Source organism: Podarcis liolepis, assembly GCF_965112155.1.
Source record: "Podarcis liolepis genome assembly, chromosome: 4".
Classification (NCBI taxonomy): Eukaryota; Metazoa; Chordata; class Lepidosauria; order Squamata; family Lacertidae; genus Podarcis; species Podarcis liolepis.
In genome coordinates, this window is record NC_139558.1 from 70,862,202 (window position 1) to 70,884,684 (window position 22,483).

Genomic DNA, 22,483 nt, shown 5'->3' on the forward strand with positions numbered 1-22,483 from the left:
CGAGAAGAGAAGAGGTGAGGGTGAACTTATATGCAACAATGAAATGAAAAGTGGGCTACAATTATCAGCAGATAGTGCATATAGAAAAACAACATAAACATGGATATTGTAATGAATGGCAAGAGGAAATGGAAAAAGCTGTTGGAAGCAAATGCTTAGAGTGGGGTGAGAAAACCTTTGGAACCCTCATCTAAATTTACCATTCATGAATATCTTGGTGGTAGAATGCTTTCAGGTGTAACTATTGTGATTTGTGTTGTCTAGTGACCTTGTGAACTAGTCCCAGTTTTATTAAATTAATTTGGAAAGCCATATGTTTGGGTTTTCTTAACTTGTAGCTATATACATGTTAGTGCACTTTGTGTGATTAAGTGTTAAAAAAATTAGAAGCAATGTAAAATTGTAAACTTTATTTCTTTGTAATCCAGCTATCTGTACCCAGATGGAAGAAGTTATAATCCTGATCTGACAGGACTGTGTGAACCCACCCCACATGATCACATAAAAGTTACACAGGTATGTTGCATATTATCACTTCATTTATAGCAAAAGCATTAATAAAAAACAATGCAACAGATTTAAATGCCAGATTTTAGTAAGATGTTCATTTACACCCATTAATGGGCACTCACTATTGAGGTGTGGCTGGGGAGTGGGGGCACTTTTGATGGGAAATATATGAGATGGGTTTGCATAGGGGCTCTCTGAAAAAGTTTGGATTTACTTTATAATTAAGCTAAATATAATATTATCATTCAATAGTCTCAAAATAACATCCAGATAAACTAATCCTTAACCTCAAAAACATAATTAATTGCTTTACAATCTCTATTCAGTTACCTTCATGAAAAGCAATTAGTGTGTTTGTTGTGAACTGTAGTATGGAGGGTGTTTAAAACCGTAATGATCTTGGTAGCCTGTGAATTTATTTTTATCAAGCGGCTTGACCCCTCTGGATGCCTCTCTGGTGATAATTACATCTTAAGGCTTGAGTGACCTTTGGTAGTATATGGTGAAAGGATACAAAAATGAGGAAGTGTTGGCCAGAAATCCATATCTCTTCTTCGCTGCACCATCCATTGGTAGTTTTGTCAGATTGATGAGGGTGGTCTATTCATTCTTTGTAGCTGTTGTGGATTGGCCAATACCCTGGCTGCATTTTGAATGTTTCTGATGCATGTGTCATGTTGTTAGACTTGATGTTTTGATAGGCATTACAAAGTATTTTACTAGTAAAGATAAATCACTATCACTTAAAATGAAACAACAATAACAAGCAAGCTCTCAAATACTCCCCAAGTTGCCTGTACATGCTATGTGGAGTATGCTAACAATGCTGTAATTACTGCTTGCATTGTGACATTTTTCCCTGACATTTAAGGAAGAATTGGCACCTAGAGTACAAATGTTATGAGCACTTAGGAGATAATTATCCTTCTAGCAGTGATGACATGCTGAAGATGATATTGAAAGATTATAATTTCCTTACACATCTTTGATTGGTATTTCACCTACTATAAAAATGAAAAGACAGGAAAATTAAGGAAGAAGAGCAGCACTTTGGCAAAGATAAGATTTTGTTAGAAAATACTAAAATATAAGCTAGAGATACTTCATACTGCCGTGCAGTTCCAGTTCCCAACAGAGGGAAATGGACACAACTTTCTAGCTGGAACATGAACTTTCACTTGCTATGGCAAATTAGGAGGAATTAACAAAAAGATAATTCCTTTGCTGCTTTCAGGTATCATTTCCGGGTCTTCTGAGTATCTCCCCAACCCCATTTGTTTTCAAGTTATGCCCGTTTTGAAATAGTCTTCTATCATAATGTTAACCAGTAACTGTAGCCAGTTACTGTGAGGTATTTTTTGTCACATGAATGTCTTCAAAAATAGGTGATCTCAAACACTGTTTTGCTTAAAAACCTCAAACTGTGTTAGAAGCAAGCTTGTAAACTTACCATCCCACAGAGCCACTTAACTGCAATAGTCTTGTTTTCAGGAACAATATGAATTGTACTGTGAAATGGGTTCCACATTCCAGCTTTGTAAAATTTGTGCAGAAAATGACAAAGATGTGAAGATTGAGCCTTGTGGGCATCTGATGTGCACATCTTGCCTTACAGCATGGCAGGTAGGTTTTCTTTCTTGTATTCATTCACCAGATGTATATATTTAGGTAGGTTTATTTTCCGACTTGTTGTGGTCCTCTTTTCACTGTTCATTTTCAGCAGTATCGGCTTCAGGAATATGCTTTGAAATATTGCTACTTTGCTTCCACTTTGTCATGCCAGTCCTATAATAGGCAAAGTGAAAGGGTCACCTCAAGTGGCAGATGCTGAGGTACAGAGTAGCAGCTATTTCCCTTTGTTGGAGGACAGACCTATGTATGCTACATGGACTGTCATAGCCACTTCAAACTGCTGTGCTGCCTCAGGTGCTGTGGACAATGCTATCGTGTTACCAGCATTGAAATAAGCTTCAGTTGCCAGTCCAGTTATGTTCTTTATATGGAATGGGGTGGAGGGCATCTGGCCCTGCACTTTGACACACTTTATCATATATGAAAATAAATGCAGGGCTGTATTCAAAGCTAGATCAATAAGCTATTGAGAATTACAAGTAACAGCATTATTAGGTGTGAGCTTGTCAAGGAAGATGTTTAAAAATTATTGGATGGAGAAGATAAGTGGCGGTGTATGGGTGGAGAAGAGAGAGACTTCTCAAATGGTCACTACTCCTAAGAACTTGTGCGATAAATAACTCACCCAGCAATAAAACACCAAGCCGAGGAGGACACTAAGGTGAATCATCTCTCTTTCTCCTACTCCTCTTCCTTTGCTTTACCAAATCTGGAGAACCCTTACTGTAGGAATGGGGAACCTCTGTCCTCCAGGCCAGTCATGGTCCACAAGGGGATCCAATTTTGGCCTGCAAGGCTATTTTCCCCAAATCATGCCCACACTATCCCATCAGTTGACATCACTGATGGACAGGATTTAATTCCGCCGCGGCTTTTTGCTGTATACCCAGCAGAGAACATGATCATGGGTACAAGGCAACAGGATGAAACCTCTGCTCTTCAGCTGATGGACAGAGATTAAATCCTGCTCAAAATGGCTATTTGAAGCAACTCACTTCAAAATAACTTTCGGCTTCTCAAAATGAGAAAACTTAACCAGGAGTGAATGTTTATGTGAAAGTACTGTACGCTCTGCTTGTTTCTAGTAATGAAAACAAAATTTGCTATTCTCAGTCGTGCTCAGAGGCTATATGTTAGAATATTGTGCCAGGCTCTTGTTGGTAGATCTTGGGGTTCTCGGAAAAAGCAAAATTAATCTGACAAGCCTGAACTCTGCCTACTTGTACCTAAATTGTACCTAAGCATTTAAAATAGAAACCATTCGAAGAAAGTTAAACACACTTAAATCTGATAGAAGGTACCAGTGAGTCCAGTCCTATTACTTCTAGCAGACTCTCAGGAAGTAAACTCTCTCAGATTGCACCCTGTGTGATCTTTGTGTATATAAAATTTAGGCTCTGTTTTTACATGCTTTTGTTTGTCTGGTGGAATCTAAAAAACTATTAAGGATGCTAAGAAGGCCATAGAAATGGTGGCAATTGAATTAAAAATATCCCTTTTCCTCCTTTCACCAATGGGGATTGCACTCTCTGTTGGGTCTTTAGGTGTAGCAGCTGTAAAAACAAGTGCAGAGGCAAATTGCAGGTGTTAACTTTCCATTGGAGTGCTGTTCCTCCTTCTACGCCTCAGTGGGGATGAAGAATATGGCCCAAACCAAACACACAGATCGTGTATTTCCAGCTAAAGTGTAACCCTTAATAAGTGAATTCTAATGAGAAAGAGAGCATTGGGCTTTTCTTGCATTAGCAGCCACATTTCCTATTTAATCAAACTTCATTGCAAATTTAACTTCTGTATAATTAATGAGTTGATGAAAGGAACATACTGTAGCAATGTCAGTTGATACTTGCTAGTGGTTAGTGTTTAATTGCTGTCATAATGGCTCATTAGACATGCCTAAGGAGAAATTGCCAGTCCCCTTTTCCCATAGTGAAACATCTGCGTTATTAAATAAAATAAGCTACTCCATGTCTTCAGTTATTCTGGGTATTCTGTACTGAATGTCAACTTTCTCAGTACTTTTTAATGGAGAGAAAACTAGGATAAATAAACATTGAAATAAAAATTAAAATGTATAAGATAAGAAAAAGGAACTTATTTTGGGGTTTTTTAAAAAAGTTTTTTTCTCTCATACTCATGCACTGCCCTAATATTCCTGTATGCTTATAACATTAAATTGAATTTATATGTGTGCGTAGCTAATCACTCATTTGTATAGAACCATTGCTTATTTTAAAGCCCAAAGTGGGTATCTACAAATGCATTGTCAAGGTTGCTAGTAACAGTCATCTCTTTTAATGTGACTACCTTCCTGCACAAAGTGAGACCGAGTTCAGAGTTTGTTTATTTTTTTGCATTTTGCTTCAGAAGCATTCCCTATGCCTCTAAAGCTTTGAGCACTTTCAGACACAGGACAGCACTCCTGTTCTGATTTTGAGTATAAGGCAGAGTCAGTATTTGGTAAGTTATCAAGGACTGACAAAATGTGGAGACTCCTTTCCAGTAGGCAGTGTGAAAAGTCACTTGTATATTGTCTTATTTAAGCAAGTCTGACTGAATAGATATAATTTACATTCATAATGGTGTGAGGATGCATGTGATATAGAACAAGAGAGAAAGAGAGAAGTTTCAAAAGCACTTGATAAAGCATAGAGCCTGTGGTTAAAAAGCAAAAAGCAAAAAGCAAAAAATATTTCTTCTTTTCCCCTCAAATAGTACCTCTATACTGTAAAGCAAATAGTACCTCTATGCTGTACAGTGAGTGATATTCTTGCCTGCCTGCCTTTCTTTTGCTCCGTTCTTTAAAACATGTATTTTTTCTCCAGTTGTTTATGTTTGTGTTGCATTTACTTATAAATGTAAAAAACAACCATGCCCAATTAAAAACTTACTTCTGTAGGGAGAAAAACAGATTGGGTAATTTATGTTTATTCCTCTTAACAATTTTGGGAACATAATACCAATGATGTTCATGTGCAAGGTAAACAAATATGACCTTTTGAAAGCTATTAGATAATATGTCCCTAATTGCTTAGAAATGTTTGTGTAAATTCATTGGTATGAAAGCTTTTGACCTAATTTTTGGAATTCTACCAAATGAAAGAGGTTCCCATTAGTGTAGCTATTCACAATACTGCAACATGTTAGTGACAACTGCAAGTCCAGATGTATATCTGAACGTTCATGAAGAGGCAAGCCTGGAAGACAAAATAAAACAGAACTATATTTGAATAACAGACATTCAGTTGGGTTTTCTTTTGCAGTAATTTTAATTAACAATTAAAATTCTTTTCACTGATTTCCCTTTTCTTGAGGAATGTTCTATACATACAAATAAAAATAGTGCTCAGTAATTAAGGACTTTGCTTTTCACCCATATAGGAGTCTGATGGTCAGGGGTGTCCTTTCTGCCGCTGTGAAATCAAAGGAACTGAACCCATAATTGTGGACCCCTTTGATCCCCGAGATGAGAACACAAGGTGCTGCAGCATTATGGATAGTTTTGGTATACCCATGCTTGAATTGGATGATGACGACGACAGAGAAGAATCTTTAATGATGAATCGATTAGCTTCTGTGCGGAAGGTATATATATATATATTTCAAGATATATCATGTGCTTTAAAATATAGCTCTGGAGGCTGATATGGGAGTGTCAAGGCTGTTTTTAAGCACTTTGCAAAAGTGCTGCTTAAAACAGCTGACGGTTCTCCTTTAAGTGAATGGGCAGGCAGCAGCCAGGTGTGTGAAAAGAGGAGTCTCTGCTGCCATTACTACTTACTGATGACCATGGATTAAATTCTGCTGCCTTGGCTATTTGATCCTGTTCCCTTCAGACAGGATACACAGCCAATGTAGAATTAAACCCAGTGAGGTCAGTAGATGGGCAGATGGGAAAAGTTTGGGGGAAATGGCCTAGCAGGCCAAATTAGAACCCCTAGCAAGCCAAGATTGGACCATGGGATGGAGTTTCCCCACCCCTCTCCTAATTTAATAAAATGAATCCTGTTTACCTTCTAAAGCACAGTTTGCACAATTGCGGACAGAAATACCCAATTTCATGCTCAGAACATTTAACAGAAATCATGATCTCCCTACCCACTTGCTGCAGTCTCAGAGCAATCTGGGAATTCCATGGTGCTGTGCATCGTGCCGAGTCAGTATCCAGATTGCTTTGCATTGTGAAACATTTATACCATCTGGTTTGCTACTCTTTTGCCAGAACCAGAGCAATTGCCTTGAGCATATTTAGTAGCTGCTTTGTAATGTCTGAAGAGAAAGTAATGAGGTTCAGATATGTTTTTCTGTTTCATGCAAAAAATGCAAATTTGTAATGTCTGAGGAATAAATCACAAAACTGAAGTGACAATCTTTCTCACAGGAAAACTCTAATGGGAATAGCTGATACGTTAAACTTGTATCAACCCAACCAATATACCATGTGCAAATGCTCTCAAAGCACAAGTTGTCATACAATATTAAAGTCTAGCTACTGTAATTGGTCTGGATTCAGAATGCTAAAGCTGATGATTATTCAGTTATGCCTTTTTTCTATGCCTCCGTTCCATGTAGTCTCATTTGGACTCAAGCCTGCAGATTCTTAAAAGTGTATTCACCCTGTACAAACACTAAAGAACAAAGTGTGGACATGTTATTTCAATTGTAAAAGTTTTAAGACTGAAACTGTAAAGTATTTCATGTTTTACAGACTTTATTTACTTATAAGAAAATGGTAGAGATGGGCAAAGACCCAGCTGCTCAGCTGAACTTGCAGTTTGACTGCTTGTTTTCATGTTTGAAAAACCATGATGGGCCTTACAAGGGCTTGACTTATAAGCAGTCTGATTTCCTCTGCTCTGCCCCACCCTCCCAAATGTCGTATTGAAATAATGCTTATCTTAATGGAAAGGGGCTTTGCTCAGCAGCAAAGCTTCCTAGATCATGTGCCACCATATCATGAGACCTTGTGCATCTCACTATAAATGATGTATAAAGCAAGCTGGCCACCAAGAGGAGGCCCTCTTGGGTTTCACCTGCCCTGTCATCATTCCCTTCTCCTCCTGGCACCTCCTTCCTGAAGGTAAGATTTTCCCGCCCCCCCCAAGGGCAATAGCTCAAACTCAAAAAGTAGTCAATCAGTTTGAGCAGAGGGGACATGTGGAATACTTACCTCATCCATAGAAGTAGGTTTTAAAGCTGATAAGCTACTACAGTGGTACCTCCGGTTGTGAACGGGATCTGTTCTGGAGGTCACGGCCGCATCCCGAGGAATTCACAACCAGAGGACCACTTCTGTGAATGCGTGCGGCGCATAGAGTGCTTTTGCGCATGCGCTCGGGGTGAAACCCGGAAAAATACTTCCAAGTTTGCCACATTCGCATCCCGAAGATTACATATCCAGAGGGATACGTAAGCGGAGGTACGACTGTACTATTGATGTGATAATAAAGGTAAAGGACCCCTGGATGGTTAAGTCCAATCAAAGGCATCTATGAGGTATGACACCCATCTCACTTTCAGGCTGAGGAAGCCAGCATTTGTCCACAGACAGCTTTCCTGGGTCATGTGGCCTGCATGACTAAACCGCTTCTGGTGCAACGGAACACCGTGACAGAAGCCAGAGCACACAGAAATGCTGTTTACCTTCCCGATGCAGTGGTACCTATTCCTCTGCTTGCCCTGGTGTGCTTTCGAACTGCTAGGTTGGCAGGAGCTGGGACAGAGCAATGGGAGCTCACCCCTTCGCATGGATTTGAATTGCCGACCTTCTGATCGGCAAGCCCAAAAGGCTCAGTGGTTTAGACCACAGTGGCACCCATGATAATGGAAACAGTTTAAATGCATTAATACTAGTTAGGCAATAATGGCTCAGGAACACAATTGAAGAGCTAAAAAACTCAGCAAAATTACGAATAATCACTTATTGTGAAGGATAGCATGCACACTGCAATATCTCCAGCAATAAATATTTTCCAAAAACAACACAGGTTAAAAAGAAGTATTCAAAACTGACATCAGTGTCAGATAATGTGTGTGAATTAGATGTTTAGGCTTCTGTCTATCACTGTGGAATATATGAAATATATGTATATTGCATATATGTATATATATGGAATATATGTATATGTATATATATGGAATATATGTATATTGCAGTGAATGCACATTGTTGATATGTGAAATACCAAGGATTTGATCTTCAAGCAACTTTGCAGGTGTTCCAAACGTAGTAACATTTCTTGGGTATAGCCCTACTTGCAGAAACCAAGTACTGCTCTAATAAGTTTCATTTCTAATTAACTTAAAACTTCAATGGAATTATGTATCTAAGAATTCCAAGATATTCAAGTGTGTTCAGTTTTAGCTAAAGTGTCTTTCTTGTAGGCTTTATTAGTATATCAACATTTAAAAGATGTAATATAAATTATTATATTATTGCCGTGCATTAAATTAACTGTATTTTGAAAATATTGCTGGAGTTTGGAATAGAACTCGACTACAGAGTCTCCAGATGTTGTAACTTGAAGCAATATGCTACCCTAAAAATCCCCAACTGAGCAATCTTAAATAATCTTAAGACTAAAATCCTCAGCACTAGAAAGTTCGTTCCCTTGAACTCAGTGGGATGTCTAGTGTGAGAGTTGCCACCTCCAGCAAGTGGCAAGTGTTAAGCCCTGGTGTAGGGTATATTTATGCTCTCATATGGAACCAATTTGTAATTATATTCATTTGTCTTTATTTCTCTTTCTTTGAGCAAATATCTTTATCTTCCTCATAATATGAATCTCTGCTCTGTTTGTCCAAATTCTAGCACTGCTGCATTTCTTTGCAATTGCCATTTAGCTGTGAAAATAGCTATTTAATACTTCAAAATAAATTATGGGCATCATAGCAATATAGCCAGTGTAATTGTTGATAGATGCATAAGCCATAAGAATTTGAAAGTGTATATGAAAGTATCCCAATAAACAAAACCAAAACCGTTTTATAACGCTTATGAATACTTTGTTGCAGTGTACTGAAAGACAGAATTCCCCAGTGACATCTCCAGGATCTTCTCCACTTGCACAAAGAAGAAAGCCACTTCCTGAACCCCTCCAAGGACCTCATCTTAGCCTCCCACCAGTGCCTCCTCGACTAGATCTAATTCAAAAGGGAGTTGCTCGATCCCCTTGTGGCAGCCCTACTAGCTCACCAAAGGTAGTCTTATTTATACCATTTATGATTTTGACACCCTCACCCAAGAAATTAGATGAGATCCGTAAGTGTTTACATATGTGATGCCTGCTGGTACATGGGAAGGCTTCTCAAGTTGCCCTTGCTACTTTCACCATTCTTGCAAACTACTGCTTTAGGAGCAGGCTGCAGTGCACCACAAGAGATTCAAGCCAGTGATGAAAACCGTTGTGTCAACACACAAATCCTTTCTCTGTCTTGATCACTGTCTGTCTAGCTATAGAGCGAGAACATCTATTGGATTTTTCACAAGTGACTGCATTAACTAAATAATAAACATAACAATTCTAATCAAATACAAATAACTCATATACCCATAAAGAACAGTGTTACTCTTGTTGAATCAGTAATAATTGCTTCTACAGCTTCCCAGTCATTTGGTGTTGGCTGCTGCTGTTGAATGACAGTGTTCTGTCTGGCTGAAGACTGGTCTACCTCTGCCTCTTTTTCTTTCACACTTAGATTCTCATCCCCACTGCTTTCCTTTTGCTTTCTCCACTGCTGCTCTTCTTCATCTTTGATCTTCTCTGCTTTTCTTCCATCACTCAACTGACTTGTCATCTGTCACTCCATACCTCTACCTCCCCCCATCCAATATTCATTTGCCTTTGCAGGAGTAGGCAGTACAGTGTGAGTTCCTATCCTCTATGCATGCACTTGGTAAGGATGTAAGAAAAAGGGAAACAAATTTTTAAAACCATTTGTAGTTTAATACGGTTTATTCTGGACTGTTCAAACCCCCTCCCCACAAAAAACCACATATTGTTCTCCCACTTTGTAGACCCGCATAACCCTGCATCCAGAATTGGGTTAAAAGTAATTTTTATGGTCAACCTGGGAGCCCTTACAGAGCTATAGTAAAGATCCTCAGTGACTTAGAGTTAGTAAAAATACCACAAAGCATACATTAAGTTGGGCATTAGAATCTAAGATATATGTTTGACATAGGCATCCCTATGACATTAAAAAAAACCAACATGTTTCTATTGTAATATCCCCCATCCCATGCCATACCAATTTAACGCAGTAGAAATGCTGGTGTCAAATTTTACTTGTATCTCACCTTTCTATGAATACTTAAGTATGCCAATAGAGTACACCATTTATTATTTCAGTTTGCAAAACTAAATAGCAAGTGAAAAACAGTGGCCGTGTTCACACATAACACGAAGTCATAAAGCTTGGCTTAATCATTTGTGCACAAGCTACATACTGGTGCACACAGTGCAAGCGTCCCCACTTTTCACCTCTTTCCAAAGCCATGGAGAAGCCAACTTAGTGTTACATGTGAATTTGACCTCATGGTTTCCTTTGCCCTAACAAACCACAACCTTGGGTGCAACACTGTACTAGCCTGTTTCATGATTTGTTTACCCCCGTGAATGAAGGGAGAATCGTGTACCAGTGTACAGTTTGGCTTAATAAAAGATGGTTCTTGGCTTTGCATTACATCCAAATTCAGCCTTTGAAAAATTGATTATCTGACTTACATTTAAATTGTGCAATGTTTTCAAATTTATCTCCATTTCCATTTGCATAGAGTGGTATCAAGTAAAAATGTTTCATTAGTATAAGCATTTCCATTTACACAACAGATTTTCACCTCCCTCTCCTCTTCCTGCACATACACTGCACCTTCTCCAAATCTGTTCCAGATAGTTGGAGGGTTCACCAGAACAGATTTAGAGGGTTTGGTGGGAGAGGAGGAGGAGGAGATGAAGTTCCATTGTGCAGCTGGAAGCTTTTGCTCTACTTGGATGAATACCACCCATAATTTGTACTTGTCATATGTTGTTGAAATTAAGGTGAGAAATTTGCGACCCATGGTTTACAGTTACATAAAGGGAAAAGCTGAACTCTCTGCAAATTGTAAATGCTCTTTAAGAGGGAAAGCATTCAGAAAAAATTGCTTTCTTTAAGGCAGAAAGAATAGTCAACAAAATAGTACAGTCATTCACAAGCATTCTTCCTACAGCAAGATCACTTGGGTTGTAATTGGTACACCAAATATAATTAGATTTTTAATTGAATGTTGAAGGCATGCTTTGAAAACTGTATTAGTGAGTCTGTGTGCCTGCCTGTATGTGTGTGGATGACCAGTGATAACTTACAATTTACTTTTTATCAGCATTTTGCCTTTAACTTGGCAGTTCTATTTGCAAATTAAATTTCATTCTAGCTGCATAATTCTTAGACAACTGAAGTACATAAAATGTTTATTCATTGCTATCATAATTTTAATTAACTGTCATTTAAACTGGCAGTGAAGGGTCAGTGTTGCTGGTCTTTAGCCGTGAGTACAGACATTAGTTTAAGATGATGAACATGATGGTGTATTCTGGGAATTGAGTGTATTGCTGATTTTCTGTAATGAATACTTTACAACTCACATTACCTATTTTATAGTGTTTTTATTTTTAAAGTTTTCAACTGGTTATACTCTGATCATTATTACTTAGCAAAAGTTTGGTGCTGCATGAACATGCAAATAATATTCTATTCTCTTGCCAATAAATGTCATAGATGCAGAATATTGCTTCCCACTTATATGGGAAAGAAAATAGGTCTTTTAAATTTCAACTTCCTGTCAAGAATTATTATTACAATCTCACTTGCAATAATTAGGATTGGGCTGTGTGGTAAATGAAAAACATTGCAGGTAGAGAATAGTTTTCCCAGCGCTTTAAAGCCTTGCTTAGTTTTTTTCTGAAGATAATTCTGTGGATAAAGCAAACCTGTTTGTAGTTCATGCAGTTATAGATATATTACTTTCTGTTGCGTCTCCCTAGTCTTCTCCATGCATGATGAGGAAGCAAGACAAGCCTCTTCCTGCACCACCACCGCCTGTACGAGATCCTCCCCCACCTCCGCCAGAAAGACCCCCGCCCATTCCACCAGATAATAGGTTAAGCAGACACTTGCATCATCCTGAAAGTGTGCCTTCTAGAGACCAGCCTATGCCGCTCGAAGCCTGGTGCCCCAGAGAGGTGTGCGGAACAAATAATATCGCAGGATGTCGAATAGTAGGAGGCGATGGTTCTCCCAAACCTGGACTCACAGCAAGCTCAAATATTAATGGTCGGCACTGTCGAATGGGTTCTGACCCAGTATTTCTGCGAAAACACAGACGCCATGATTTGCCTTCAGAAAGTGCCAAGGTAAGAGATCCATGGTGCATGAAGCTTAATTTTATTTCACACTCTGGCACTGTGGCCCACAAGTTCAAGTACCATTTTATTGTTCTTTACTTACCATTTGACAGCTATATAATTGAAATCCTGTTAACAATCAAAGAATAATTACATCTACTCATTTAAAGTAACGCTACAGCTTATACACTTTAATTTGGGGGTTACTTGGTTACAAAAAAAGGCCAGAAAGAGGGAGCTATTAAAAACTTTAATCAAATTATTATGATAGTGACTTTCTATTGCCAATAGCTTCATTTTTTCCTGTTTTGTGGTTTTCTGGAGATTTCTTTGTGTTTTTATAAATACATTTATTTAAGTAAGAGAGAAGAGTAAGGCAGAAAGGAACATAGAATATAGGCCTGGTTTGCACATCAGTTTAAGCCAAACCATGGGTTAGTGCAACCTCCTGGGAAGGAGATTGTGTACCTTGCTTCTTCCCAGTTATTTTGCTGCTGTGCCACACTGAGCTCAGCAATAGTTTATTGTGTCTTTCAAACTCTGGCTCATAGTTTAGCTCTCTCCAGACTAACCATATGCTGTGAACAAAGAACAAACCTTGGTTTTGATTCATAGTTACTTTGGAGAGAACTAAACCACTAGCCCTGGTTCAGATTACATATGAAGCCTTATGGCTTAGCTCAGTATGACACACAGCAGCAAAACAACCAGAGAGGAACAAAGCAGCCACAATATTCTCCTCAGAAGCTTGTTTGTACACACTCAGCCATGGTTTGTCTTCGCATGATGGCAAACTAGGCCAGTCTGTGTTAAATGCCTGGAGTTCAGAAAAAGACCACTATTTGTATAGAATTATGAGCCTAGGGCTTGCCAATCAGAAGGTTGGTGGTTCGAATCCCAACAACAGGGTGAGCTCCCATTGCTCAGTCCCAGCTCCTGCCAACCTAGCAGTTCGAAAGCACATAAAAGTGCAAGTAGATAAATAGGTGCCGCTCTGGTGGGAAGGTAAATGGCATTTCCGTGCACTGCTCTGGTTCGCCAGAAGCGCCTTAGTCATGCTGGCCACATGACCCGGAAGCTGTACACTGGCTCCCTTGGCCAATAAAGCGAGATGAGCATGCCGCAACCCCAGAGTCGTCCGCGACTGGATCTAACAGTCAGGGGTCCTTTACCTTTACCTATATTGGTATTGGACTACAAAGAGCAGATTGAGATACATTAAATTTGAGGAGAAGGACTTAAATAATGCATCCAATTATTGATTTTACCTACTCGTTGTGGAAGAGTTATAATACTGAGAAATCCATCCTTTGCAGATATTTTCAAATGGCCATCTAGGAAATGAAGAGTATGATGTTCCACCTCGGCTCTCACCACCACCTCCAGTTGCCTCAGTCTTGCCGAATATGAAGTAAGTTTTATTTTAAAGTTACAAATACTGCTTACAAAGTATGAGGGAAAAGAAAGTTGGCTTGATTAAGTTAACAAATTAAATTTGTTAAAACTAAAATGTACCTTGTCTAAATAAAAAATTAATAAATAGTCCAATAGCACCTTAGAGACCAACTAAGTTTGTTGTGGGTATGAGCTTTTGTGTATATGCACAGTTCTTCAGATACACCAAAACAGAAGTCACTAGACCCTTATATAATACCCAGAAAAACTTAGTTGATCTCTAAGGTGCTACTGGACTATTTTTCAAAAAAATTATTTTGACTGCATCAGACTAACACAGCTACCTACCTAAATCTATACCTTGTCTGTGCGTGATTTTTAAAACACCCTAAAAAGATTCATATTTACAAGAAACCGGGGATGAATTTCCTGCTGGAGGAATATGAAATGAAAAATCAGCATGCTCTAGTTCCTCCAAATCCCATTGTGGGACAATGTGTCAGTTATACAAGAGATGAGCATCATTCTTTGGTCAGGTTCTGGAAAAGCATGGATTTGGTGGCGCATACGACAGGGGTGTTGTAAAAACCAGAATTAGCATGTGGTGGAAATGGAGATTTTGCCTCTCACGGAGATACTCTAAAATATGAAGAGACCTGTCAGAGCTACTCTGCTTCTTCCCCTATTCCCCTATTCCCAGTTCATCGTGATAGAAGAAATAAGCATGTTAGCAGTTCATTTTGTATATTTTGTTGAAGCAGCTCCCCAGGAGGCATTTTTGCCAGGAGGGAAAAAACCCACCAAATAAATTCTACGCCCCATTTGATTAGATCCTATGGTTTGCGTCTCATAACTAAACAATAAATACACTCTTCCCCACCCCCATCCTTTATTTCATAGAAAGATGCAGCCCAGCATCAGATACTAGCCAAAGGCAAATGGGAACTTAGGGTAAATGCATACTAATGAGCCCAAGAAACCACTTCTTTCAAATGAGTAATAATGAAGTGTTTTCTTGGGTTCATTAGTATGCTTCCCCTGCCTTCTAATGGTCACAGTTTTTATATTGGTTTCCTACTGGTCATAATGCGGCATGTACATTCTTTTATTGTGCACATTTGTATTGAATTAATATAAAGTCAATGCATCATGTGTGGAATGTGTTCTGTGTTTAGGTTATTGTTCTTGGTAACCTCTTACCATACTAATATTATGCTGTGTTTCCAGATGTTCTTTGTTTTAACTTCTTGCTTTGCTGACCCAGTAGCAGGCTCTCAGAACATGATACTTCCTCATAAATAGCAAAAGTGTTATATAATAGTGTAGTGGTAGCGTAACAAGTGTCAGCATACATAGGTTAGTAGTTGCAAGAAACAGCTTTTTGCTATATGTTTGTTGCTTTGTAAGCTGGATCTGCCATGCTGTTTAAGCACAGCAGATCCTGTTAATGGCAAACAAACACTTTCCAGGAGCTTTTACTCATTGTAAAACTTTGGAAGATGGAATGTTCCCTTTCAACTGATTGGAAAACAATTAATATTTCCAGGGCAAACTATATGATGTGACTCTCTTGTGGAACTGTGGAACCTTAATATGCTTAGAAGTCATTGTATTGGCTTAACATTGTTGAGTGCAATCAATCAATCAATCAATCAATCAATGCTGGTTTGTTTATTGATAAGTTGCCCTTAATAGGTTTTTTGATGAGTAGGATATAAATGCTTAAAATAAATAGGAGCACATTTTAAAGCATACAACATTCCTTGACATATTTATTAATAGCATTGTAAAATTAGCCATATTCATCAATAATATGTTATGGCTATTGTAACTTAAACGGGAATTCAAAAGACTGGTGCAAATAGTTTAGCAGGGAGATTTTAAAGCAGAATGAGGTTTACAAAGTTATTTGCCGAACATGGGAGTCACCTTTAAATAAACCAGTCTTACATGTTTAAGGTCACAATCCTAGACCTGCTTACCTGGGAGTCTCACTGAGTTCCATAAAGCTTCCTTCAGTGTAGTTGTGGGTAGGATTGCAGCCTAACATATCAATATATGCCAGGAAACTCAATGAGATCCCATCAGATTAATAAGAGGCTTTAGTAAGCCTCTTTGAGTTCGTTAACAATAAGATCATTTGATGGGTTCAAAGTTAAGTTAGTTTGGATATACCAAACTGGATTGAATGAACTAAGGTGGGTAATTCCCCTTAACGTTATGTAAAAACAGACTAGATTTTAAGACAAAAATTAATCTATTCAGATGTAATAGTCAACCACATTTAAGGAAGGCAAAATGAGGATTCAACATGGTTTAAACTAAGTCTAGAGAAAATGGAAGGGCTTTAGGAACACACAAAGCTTTATCCTGTGCTCCTGGTTTTGTGGGTTAGCAACATTAAATTTAAAATTATGACAACACTTTTAGCTTTGAATATTTAGTTGGGGTACAGACAAGAGGCAGAAATCTCTTTGTTTGAATATATGATGTGCTTTGGCTCCCTCTACAGAAGGTGGTTAAATATTGCACTGCAGGAATATTTAAATTTCAGATTCTCATCTTCTACTGAAAATCCATTTTCTGGTACTGTCAGTTAAATTTCTGCTTTACATTTTTTAAATGTCTTGAGTTCTTTTAACTGACTTTCTTCTTTTCTTCTTCAAACTTTGGAGTATGTTTAATATATGTAGAACTCTCACTCTGCTTGGCTTTTACACTCTTAACTTGCCCATAATTGCCTAGTTGAACATGTGGAATCACCTTACGCAGTTTATGTAGTACATTGAATGAAGTGTAATAGTTAAAACAGATATCTGGAACCCACCCTGCACAGAGGGTGGGAAGAAATTTGAGTGGAAATGCCATTGATAGGAAACAACTAAGCATTTCCTATCTTACCCTTCCCTAGTTATTCTCCACCCAAAATGGCTGTTGCTGGTCTTTTTTTTGAATCAGGCTTTCTTAAACTTGCATGTAGTTTGTTCCTAAACTAATGAAAATGGAAGTGTGCAGATCTTGCTAAACATGTCATCTCTCTGTCATTTAATATTAGGCACCTACATTATATATTTCAGGATCATTTGATGAATGATTTAAAAAAATTTAAGTTCCCGTTATCTCTCTCTCTCTTTTGGGACATCAGCTGAAGATAAAATTACTATGTTAAGGGTCATGTCCCCTGCTTCTAACATTTAACTGAGGGGGCAACAGAAATCTCATAATTTTCCTTAGCTCTAAGAGGAAAACGTTATGTAGCTACCTTATCAATAAGCATCATATTCCATTCATATTTATGTAGAATTTATTGCATATTTTTGTTACATACAGTGTGAAAAATCACCAAATGAGTGGCACAATGAGTGTTGCATTTGGATCCAGGAAAGTTGTTGGTTCAAAGCCCTCCTCAGTTGGGAAGCCTATTAGGTGGCCACCTGCTAATCTTAACCTAACAGCCCTGGAAAAAGCTCAATTTAAATCACCAATAAATGTCATCAATATCTGCTACTATAACAAAGAAACTTATCTGGGTTTGATATACTTTTCTCTTGAGGTCTCCTGTTCCTGTTAAAAATTCCCTCCCTGAGAAACCAAGAGAATGTTTAGAAGAAGATGAATACAAGATTCCTTCATCCCATCCTGTTTCTTTGACTTCACAGTCACCTCATTGTCATAATATAAAGTCTCACATTCGGTAAGGCATGGTTTGAAGGCAATGGTGGAATCATTCTTTGGCATGATAGTATATCTAGTTTCAGTTTAATTTCATGTTTTAATTTATTGATGCAAATGTTCAAATTAGGGTGATACCAACTACTATCATTTTCATACAAAATATGATGTGGTCAATATACCTTTTTTGAAGGTATCCTCCAGATGCTTGCTTGTTTGCTTACATAATGTCTCCATTGCTTTATATTTAAAACATCATAATAATCTCAATACTATTTACAGACTGAATCAAGGCACCAAACAAAACATTACAAAATAAAACAAAACATTACAGTACAATGTTAAAATATTAAAAAATGCACATTTAAAATAATTAACAGGAAAACAAAACATAAACATAAAATATTAGATAAAAATCAACTGTCTGCAAAAGAACTACATAAAACAGTATAATTAGTAACTAAGCAAAATAACTGAAATAGAAGCTGCAGTTCCATTATACCCACACATCCCTACACCTGTAACAACTCCCAAATACATCCTTAACCATCTTCCACAGCCAAACCTCACTCACATTCATTTATTCCAGCCATACAGATAACTCAACTAATCCCCAGTCAACCAGTTGTTACAGGGCATTAAAACTATATAGCAACATTAAGCGTAATTTAAAACCAGCTCATTCACCCAGCTCCATCTGAGGCAATGTAATGCCATGCAAACAGCCACATGACATCTCCCTCCCCATCTCTTGCCAAAGTAGGGTCATCCCTATATTAGTTAGGTCTCTCACACTGAGTGGTATAGCAACTCTGAAAAGCAAAAAAATAGGGCAATCCAGACTCTTAACTCTGGGCAACAAAAATTCCATTTTCTAATCAAGTACAAAACAAAAGGGGGTGGCACCCAACGCATTGCTCTTGAATTCTTTTCCGGAGATAGTATTTATTTATAAATATTTTTTTGTACCACGTACCATTACAAATGCACCTTGAAGTGGTTTACAAAGATAGTAATAAAAATTACATCAAAACTATTTCAATTTTAAAAATTGTTATTAATTAGTAATGTTTTGTTTTCTGACCCCCGTCCCCATTTTAGAAAGGTGAACCAGTAGGTTTTTTTAGAAATACAATGGCTTAATAAATTAATGATCATCTATGGTGAATGTCCTTTTTCTGTTTTCATGTAACTAACATGCCGGTGTTCAATCTCTGCTTTCAGTGTATGTGAGAATGGAATAATGAGCGAAACACACAATTCTGCCTCTGAGATGAAAAGATTGAAACATCCAGAGATGGGTATGACTTCTAAACTTTGTTTTTCCATGCTTAGAAGAAAACCAGATTATTTTTTAAGGTGCAGTTTTAAGAAATCTACTTTTGCTATTTAGGTGATACCTTTGAGCCTACTGTTCCAGTACCTTTACCACCTGCCCGACCTCCTTTGAGAGAAAACTTAAAACATGGCTCAGTAGTCAACAGGACTCCCTCCGATTATGACCTGCTTGTGCACCCTCCAGGTAATACATTATTTTACATCTATTTTTGTAGCATAAGTTATGCAGAGGAGAGCTGGTAGAATAATGAATTTCTCTTTTATGAATTCATAGTTGGACTACTTAAACATATTAGACCAAACAACGCCACAAATTGTAGGTATAGTGTATATGTTTAAACTTGACATAAATGAACACACATGCATATACAACTAGATATATTATATTTTAAACGATAAAATGTAGCACAGCAAAAATAACTTGTAGTCAAACAGTTTAATACAAATGACTCTAACATGATACTAGGTGCTGCTTTTTATTTTTATTTTTTTTAAAAGATATTTATTGAAGTTTTAAACAATAAAATAAACTTCCCAATCACACCAAAAAAGACAAAACATTATCACACTTAGATCAAAGAACAAAAAAAAAGAAAAAAGAAAAAGATAAGAAGTAGAAAAACATAGGGGAAAAAAGCATAAAAATCCACTTTTTTACTTATTATTTTCATAACCCTTCTTCCTGACTTCCTCACATCTCCCTTTTCTGTGTTCCTTTTTACACAATCATATTCAGCAATAGCTTACCCTCTTTCAAATCTTAATCAATCTTGTACGTTTCAACCTATTATGTCTCTAATTTTCCCCTTTATGCCTTTTATTTAAATTTGACACAATATAGTCTATCTTTTTTAACCTTTATCTTTTAAAACAATTTTTTGCATATTCCTTTTAACTATGTCACTAATTATGACCTAGGTGCTGCTTTTTAGAAGGGAAGAACTACTCTCCTGCACGTGGACTTCCCTACGTAATTCTTTGTAACCCAGGCTATAACTTAAGTAATACATTTGTAGGTGAGAAGATTATTGCATACAGCAAAGTTTTAAAAGCACAATGGAATTCAAAAGCTCTTAAGAAATGACATCACAAGCCTTATTCTACTTCGTTATACTACGGTGTTCGTTTTAAAGTCATTAAGATTTCTTGTTTTGCTGCCATTGCATTTTCCCATGAAGATGTTCCATGGCTCAGTGAATTGAGCTGACAGGTCCATGGATCCTGCCCATGTTTCTTCTTGCTGTTTAGACCCTTGCCTTGTCAATAAGCATTTCCTGGTAGTGATGCTACGTGCTAAAATTACAGCTCATGTGAGCATTCATATATGTACTTGTTTATGGGTTTAATTATGATCTGTCATAATCACCTGAAAGAAAGTTCATCCTGCATTCATCATTGAACCCACAATGCACAAAAGCTCAAATGCAGATGTACAGATAATTTTACAACACAAAGAAAACTTCTAAAAACGATACAGCGAAAGGTCATTCACAGCATGCGTTAAATGTTGTTTGGAAGCTTCACTTTTATGATGCACAATTTCATTACTGGAGTCACTGAACTCCTTGATAAACCTTTGGAGGAAGCACCTCTCTTCCTTGCCAGAGAAAATCAATTTTAAGATTCACTTTTGATCATAGCATTAATGAAGATTCGCTTATTTAATGAGTTTTCTCTCAATGCAGGCGAAGATGCATCTGACAACCCGCCACCCTCGCTTCCCCCTCCGCCACCCCCTGCACGCCACAGCCTCATTGAGCAATCAAAGCCACTCATTGCAGGAAGCAGACCTTTGTCGGGACACGAACTCTACCTTCCTCCTGCAGGTAAGAGTTCAAAAGGGAATACATTTTTCATCTTCTAGTAGAGACAGACAGACGGGGGGTGGGAACTGTCATCAAGTGCTAGCTAGCTTTGGTCATATTTCTAACTATAAACTTACCATTTAGACATCATAAGAAAATGGATGATTTATGTATGCTATAGTGAATGATAAATTGCAAGGACAAATACAAATGAATGCACCACTTCTGGATAGGGCACTTGAAGTTCAAAGAGGCATATTGGAGAAATCACGCAGCAGGTGTCTGCGTGCATGTAACTAAGTTTCAAACTGAAACTCTCTTTCTCATGCTGAAGCGGAAGAAGCATATGTTACAGGACTATCGCAAAATTATAGGGTTTTTTTCTGAAATAGTGAGGTAACAGTGTACAGCGCCTACCGCACAACATTGTCCAAATCTCTTGAAGTAGCCTTATATTTCCATAACCCTTCAAAAACACCACCATTTGGATCTACTTCTGTTCTCACTGTTTACTGTTGATACATACTACTCTGTTGCTATACTACAGCAAAGAGCATTCCATCTCATTTTGGAGAGTCTTGTATCCTCAAGAATGACTTTTCAGGGGAACTTTGGAGCTGTAGTGGAGGGGAGGAGGTGGTACAGAAGCCCTGTTGTCTGAATGTATTTCCACTCTTGCTGCTCAGATTATTTTTTTTTTAATGTGCTGCTGCTCAGTGGGTGGAGTGGGGAGCAATGGCTGCAGTACTGAAAAACAGCATGAGAAGGTTTGATGTAGGGTAGCCACCAGAGGCCTATTTGTATTTTTCACCTTGAGATTTGGAGGCAAAAATCCACAGCAGCTCTAGCCCAACCTTCATTTGAAACTATATTTTGAAATAGGTTTGCAAACCATAGTTTAGAAGAAATAAATCCTTTTACACCTGATTGTGATTTACCTGGTTGACATAGCATGGGAGGAAAGGGGAAATCTGCATGTGGGTATGCAGGAGTGCACATTTCCATAGCTCATTTTGTGGCATTTGAATTAAGCCTGTATTTATTAGCCTACCAGTGATCTCATTTGTATTCATTTCTGATCTTCATATTCTTTGATTACTATAATTGTCCTATGAACATTAAATTTCCTTTTGTTTTTAAAATTGTATAGATCTTTTCTTTGATCCTGTAAATGGCTTAGTTCCTTTACCTCCAGTTCGAAGATTAACTGGTGAAAATATGAAAACACACAGAACATCGCAGGACTATGACCAGCTTCCATCTTGTTCAGGTAAGCAAAGCACAGTATACAGAACCATTTCTTTGCCACCTTCTCCCCCAAAGAACAAATTGATAACTTTGTCCTTTTTGTGATACTGAACACAATGAAAAGGGGGGGGGGACATTTGAAATTGGTGATCTATGGCACTGTCCATCTTTATCTGAACTTCTATTGTATTTCTATTACTTTATTAGAGAGATAGCTGTGTTTCTCAGGCCCACACTACATACTAGTTTCCCTCCCTACACAAAGGTAATATCACATATAGACAAATGGAAATCATACTATATGAAATAAGGTCTAGGAAAATATTGCAGGAACAGCACAAGAGGTGTGCCACAACTAAGAATAGCCTCTTCTAGTCCCTGCCTGTCACATTTCAGATGGCAGGGCAACCACAAGAATGCCTCAGGAGAAGATCTTGGTGTATGGTCCGACTGATGGATTATTGCTAACATTATGTATATACCTTTCACTACAAGGCC

The 22,483-nt window shown here is 37.8% G+C and overlaps 1 protein-coding gene across 2 annotated transcripts in view; it reads left to right on the forward strand.

Annotated features, from left to right (window-relative positions):
• CBLB (Cbl proto-oncogene B) overlaps positions 1 to 22,483 on the forward strand; it is a 59,991-nt gene that overhangs the window by 27,884 nt on the left and 9,624 nt on the right. For both annotated transcript variants that reach the window (XM_083498581.1, XM_083498582.1), the window contains exons 8-18: positions 429 to 516; positions 2,002 to 2,133; positions 5,524 to 5,727; positions 9,157 to 9,342; positions 12,168 to 12,536; positions 13,844 to 13,938; positions 17,476 to 17,616; positions 18,819 to 18,895; positions 18,988 to 19,116; positions 20,618 to 20,758; positions 21,888 to 22,007. In XM_083498581.1, the coding sequence (XP_083354707.1) occupies positions 429 to 516; positions 2,002 to 2,133; positions 5,524 to 5,727; positions 9,157 to 9,342; positions 12,168 to 12,536; positions 13,844 to 13,938; positions 17,476 to 17,616; positions 18,819 to 18,895; positions 18,988 to 19,116; positions 20,618 to 20,758; positions 21,888 to 22,007 (1,682 nt within the window). The remainder of the gene's footprint in view (positions 1 to 428; positions 517 to 2,001; positions 2,134 to 5,523; positions 5,728 to 9,156; positions 9,343 to 12,167; positions 12,537 to 13,843; positions 13,939 to 17,475; positions 17,617 to 18,818; positions 18,896 to 18,987; positions 19,117 to 20,617; positions 20,759 to 21,887; positions 22,008 to 22,483) is intronic.